Source organism: Dysidea avara, chromosome 5, assembly GCF_963678975.1.
Source record: "Dysidea avara chromosome 5, odDysAvar1.4, whole genome shotgun sequence".
Lineage (NCBI taxonomy): Eukaryota > Metazoa > Porifera > Demospongiae > Dictyoceratida > Dysideidae > Dysidea > Dysidea avara.
The window spans coordinates 20,354,883-20,360,194 of record NC_089276.1 but is presented as its reverse complement, the minus strand read 5'-3'; the positions used below and the strand labels follow the sequence as shown (position 1 = coordinate 20,360,194).

Here is a 5,312-nt window from a genome sequence, read left to right as displayed (position 1 = left end):
TTTCTAAAGGATAGAGTTTAGCAATTGGACATGATGTTCTATGATTGCCCATTCTAATATTTGCAGCATGAACATAACCATCTTTTCCTTGGATAAGGTCCTCCACAATTGCCAGTTTCCAATGTAGCCTAGCCTTGTCATTATAGATGATCACCACATCTCCTCTCTTGATGACTTTTCATTGTGTCCCAAAGACTTGTGAAAATCCCTCAGAGAGGTGAGGTATTCAACGCACCCAAAACTGCTTGATGACTTGTCTCTGTTTGTCTACTCATTTCCTAATCGTACTTGAAGTAAGAAAGTCTGGATAATCTATATCTTCTGGATCTTCTAGAGTATGAGGAATCATCTGTATTCTTCTACTGTACAGCAAATAGAATGGTGTGAGAGGCTTGGGATCAGAGAAGTCAGAAGAAACATAGGTCAGAGGTCTGTCATTTAACATGGCTTCCACTTCAACAATGATTGTTTCCAGCTGTTCCTGTGAGATAAAGGCTCGTCCCAATGTTTTCTTCACTGCTTCTTTTGTAGGTCCAATCATGCATCCCAGAAGCCCCCATACCATGGGGCTCCATTGGGAATGAACTCCCATGTAACATTCTGGCATTCCAATGCTCCTTTCAAGATTTCTGATTGTAATAACTTCTGTATAGTTTCCGCGGCAGCAAGATATGTAGATGCATCATCAGAGATCATCTTGCATGGTAGTGATTTTCTGCTGGAAAACCTTCTAAAAGCCAACGAGAATGTCTCGACGGTTAGGTCACTCACGACCTCAAGGTGTACTGCTCTTGTTGCAATACATGTGAAGAGACAGATGTAGACTTTCTTCTCTTGTTCTCCTTCCTTGACAAATAAAACTCTGGTAAAGTCCACACCAGTGATGGTAAAGAGTGGAACTTCAGTGACTCTGATCTTTGGTAATGGTGGAGGGTCTAGGGTTTTGTAAGGCTTTCCAGTGAGCTTCCTGCAGGGTACACAGCATCTCAGTAGACTCTTAACACACTGCCACGTTGAAGGTATCCAGTAAACTTGGCGTGGAGTTGTAATGGTTGCATTCACTCCTCCGTAGTGTAAGTTCTTATGATTGTCCATTACAATCATCTGGGTAATGGGATGCTTCCTGGGCAGGAGGTATGAAAACTTGCTGAGATCTGTTGTCGGTGGATTGTGTATTCATCCTCCGCAACGGATTAACTGTCATCAATGAAAAGTCTAAGCTGTTTGATCAAGGGGGACACTTGGAAGATGTCTTGAGTAGGTAAGCAAGTTCTTCTGGATAACTACAGTGTTGTACTGCAATGATCAAACATCTGCATGCATCAGATAACTCTGAGCTAGTAAGAGGTCCAGAAAGTGGGTGTTGTAACTTGCGTGGATTATAGATAAAACTGTAAATGTAAGTAATAGTAGCCAATAGACGATTAAGGTGGCTGTACTGTGAAACATCAACAATTGTTGGTATATTTGCTTGGTCTTTCAATAAAGAAATGGTAGTGCAGGATACAAATTCTGCAGCTTCAGTTACTACTACATCAAGGATATTGGTTGGTGTCCATGTTGGCCAATTGGAAGTGTTTGGTAACCAATGTGGACCATGCATCCATAACTCAAATGACTTCAATCGCTCCAATGATATGCCTCTGGTGAGGAGATCTGTAGGATTGTCAGCTGAGGGTGTAAATGACCAATTTGTTCAAGGAAAATTCTTGAGAACTTCCGTTACTTGTTGGTGTACAAAGGAGTTGGAACGGTCACCATTGTGTAACCAATGAAGTACAATTTGACTATCTGTCCAGAGGTGTACTGGAATAAGGTGATGATTGACTGTAGGTGAGGCTTGAACAAATTTTGCCACTCTGGTAGCAGTGACAGCAGCCATCATTTCCAGTTTCGGTAGAGTTAAATTAAAACCTTAATGGGAGCTACGTGGCTTTTGGACATGACAAAGAAGATGTTGTTACTGCAAAGATAAACAATAGCACCATACGCCTTAGTCCTGGCATCCGCAAACACATATATGTGATCAATAACTGTATCTGGTTGATGAGGGAAATAGACTTTGGAAAGCTCAAGGATGTCATTGTATATACTTAGCCATTTGTCTCTAAGTTCTTTATGAAGTGGACATACTTCCGGTAATAATATCTTGGTACAGATAGAAACTGGAGTAGCCCACCTTAGTGGATCAAATATTTGTGATGAATCTTGAAGGACACACACTGCGCTTGGACACTATGTTACTAGAGGGCAGTGATTTGGGAGCCAATTACATTGTATCTGTACATGTATTCCAGAGAAGACCAAGTATCTGAACAGTGGTATAATAGTGCAAGTCATCAAGAATGTCCAAATATTTATCGCACAGTAATCGCACTCACCAAGAATCGGTAACTCTATCTTTTTCGCGAGTCGTAGGCGCTACTGTGATGAAGTCACGTATCAATTTTGACGTCAATTGAGCAAATGGTTGCTAATGTATCACCTGTTTTATTTTAGCCAATCAGATCGCAAGCGGCGTCTTTGATATTTGTGGTTGCCATAGCACAACCATGCGCATTGCATCACAACAATAAATATTTCGCATCTTTTGTTGCTTCCTGTCTGTTGTTTGCTCAATTCAACAAGCTGGAAAATGCATATGTCAAGAAAGCGCAAGGTGTCCCTAAGGGAAAGGGCTTCTGAAATAAATAAGCTAAAAGTTGAGAAGCGTTTGAGGTCTGGTGAGGTTTCTTGTGAGGAGGTCAGAGCTGGAACGTTAGAAGAGATGAGTGAAGATACCAGAGAAGGCACTAGTGCTGTCGACACCATTCCATTTGAAGATTTGCCGGCACCTTTAGAAGAAAATAGTAGTGATGAGGAAGCCAATGAAGATGAAGATTACGAAGGTTCGATTGCTGAAGACGAAATTCACGCTATATTTGAGGACTGGGTTAGTGACATGAAGCGCACAGATAAGCAGAAGGTAACGATGATAGTTTATGACAACTACATCCAGAGGTTTGGGTTAACCAAGACAGGAGCTGCAAAGGAAACTGGGCTACTTTTTAGAGTGAATGAGAAGACAATAAGAAGGTGGAGAAAAGATTTTCTGAGCAACAGTATAGAATTTACTGAAGATTCCAGAGGAAGACACAATAGGTACCATGTGATGATGGACGAGCAATATCGAGATCTTACTTTAGAATGGGTTCGTGGACATGCATCTGTGAAGGGTATACCGAACATGACGGCTCGTGATTTTTGTAATTGGGCAAATGGGACCCTGTTGCCTTTGGTAAGGGAGCACCATCCTAGCATACCAGCCAATGTTAGTTTGAGTACAGCTTGTAGGTGGCTCCACAAGCTAGGGTTTCAGCCCTCCATCACCAAAAAGGGTGTCTACATTGATGGGCATGAGAGGAAAGATGTAGTCGAATACAGAGCCCTTTATTTGAGGCGTTTAGAAATTTTGTCCAGTACTCATGCACCCCCACCTCTATGTACAGATGAAGTGTCAGAGCCTTTTATTGGGCCCCAACGTAGACACTTAGGTTTGCTTTTTCATGACGAGAGCACATATCATTCAAACGAGGATCAGGGCTGGATGTGGGCTGAGAAGGAAAACCAGTTAATTATACCTAAAGGGCAAGGTTGAGGGATAATGGTAAGCGATTTTGTTGATGAATTCAATGGCTTGTTGAGGTTAACGATGGAAGAGTTCGAAAGAGGCAAATTAGAGTATCCTGATTTAAAGCAGACAGCCCGTGTGCTACTGAAGTATGGGGCTGAGGGTAAAGGTTACTGGAACAGTGACAAATTTATTGTCCAAGTTGAACATGTTATTAAAATTGTTAAAGTTAAGTATCCCAGAGAGTTGTATGATGTGATTTGGCTTTTTGACCATAGTTCTGGTCACACAGCTTTTGCTGATGATGCCCTAAATGTAAACAGAATGAATGTACGTTCTGGTGGGGCACAACCAAAGATGCGGGATACTATGTGGATGGGTAGGGTACAAAAAATGGTACTCCCTGATGGTACGCCTAAAGGGATGAAGAAAGTTTTGATTGAGAGAGGAATTAATGTGACTAAAATGATAGCTGAACAGATGAGAAATGAACTTCAAAAAATGCCAGATTTCAAGTACGAGAAAACCAGGCTTGAAACATTATTGCATTCAAACAATTTTAAGGGTTATTTTATTCCAAAATTCCACTGTGAATTAAACCCCATAGAACGAGTATGGGGACAAAGCAAAAAGTTTACCAGAGCTCATTGTGATTATTCATTTAAGGGGTTAGAAAATATGCTGGACGAATCATTAGATACCATTCCACTGAACACCATAAGGAGATTTTTTAGGAAAATGAGGGACTACTTAGCAGCCTATAGAGAAGGTTAACTTTGGGTCCACAAATGGAAGCTGCCATAAAGCAGTACAAGTCACACCGTAAAGTCCGAGAATAGATAATTGAGCTTTTAAAACTTCTTGTAAATTCATTACACTAACTAATTTTAAATTTTTTTTTCAGTGCAATTTTTGTATTTATCATGTTCTAATTATAATTCAAGTTTTGTAACCTTATGTTATTGTAGAGTACAGATAAATTGTAATTTATATATGTAAAAAAGCTGGCATAACTTCATGCCATCATTAAAAATCAATATTATTTTTCAGTGGAAAGTTTCCTCCTATCCATAGCTTGGTGGCACTCAAATGTTAAGCTGGCATCTAGTACATCTGTTGAGAAAAATTGAAATATGCATATTATTAGATATTCATGGTTATTACATCATGGAGGTGGTTGATGATGTCACAAATGTTCCAACTTCCTGCTGTGTGTAGAGTAGCTGTTATATTACCACATTTCCAAATTTGAAACCTGTAAGTGTTTCAGTGGTGGAGTTATGGTCATTAAACTGTCATAGGCCATAAACCACTAATTTTGGACATTTATAATGACTCGCACCGTATTGTGGTCTATGGTTTTTATTGGCAGTGGCCATCTGTTGTGGTGTAGTACTGTTTGAAGCCCATGATCTTAGATTGAAATTAGCTTGATTCATGATATTCCGTGCTTAGGTGTAGTATTGGACAAGTTGAGTCTCAGTATCGCACCCGGATATGATATTGTCAACATAGATATTGCATTGAATGTCTTCAGAAACAGGTGACTGAAACTTGCATAAGTGTAGATCAATGGTGGCGTGCAACATAAAAGGAGAACTTCCTGTACCAAAGGGAACGGATGTAAAATGAAAAATCTGAAAGCAACTGTCAGGGTTCTCAGGTTGTATTGGCCACAAAAACGAGTGAAATTTCTGTTGTC

At 40.1% G+C, this 5,312-nt stretch overlaps 2 protein-coding genes across 2 annotated transcripts; one reads left to right on the top strand and one right to left on the bottom strand.

Moving 5' to 3' along the window:
• Positions 1-537: 537 nt before the first annotated feature.
• Positions 538-1,095, bottom strand: LOC136255091 (uncharacterized). Its single transcript, XM_066047811.1, has one exon. The coding sequence runs from the start codon at positions 1,093-1,095 to the stop codon at positions 538-540; it is 558 nt and encodes a 185-aa protein (XP_065903883.1).
• Positions 1,096-2,620: 1,525 nt separating this feature from the next.
• Positions 2,621-4,950, top strand: LOC136255968 (uncharacterized). The gene has a single exon (XM_066048878.1). It carries the CDS (start codon positions 2,636-2,638, stop codon positions 3,635-3,637), a length of 1,002 nt encoding a protein of 333 aa, XP_065904950.1. The 5' UTR covers positions 2,621-2,635; the 3' UTR covers positions 3,638-4,950.
• The last annotated feature ends 362 nt before the right edge of the window (positions 4,951-5,312 follow it).

What these genes read in the sequence shown, in the direction of transcription:
- LOC136255091 (XM_066047811.1), bottom strand. Translation starts at nt 1,095, where the DNA reads ATGGACAATCATAAGAACTTACACTACGGAGGAGTGAATGCAACCATT.
- LOC136255968 (XM_066048878.1), top strand. Translation starts at nt 2,636, where the DNA reads ATGCATATGTCAAGAAAGCGCAAGGTGTCCCTAAGGGAAAGGGCTTCT.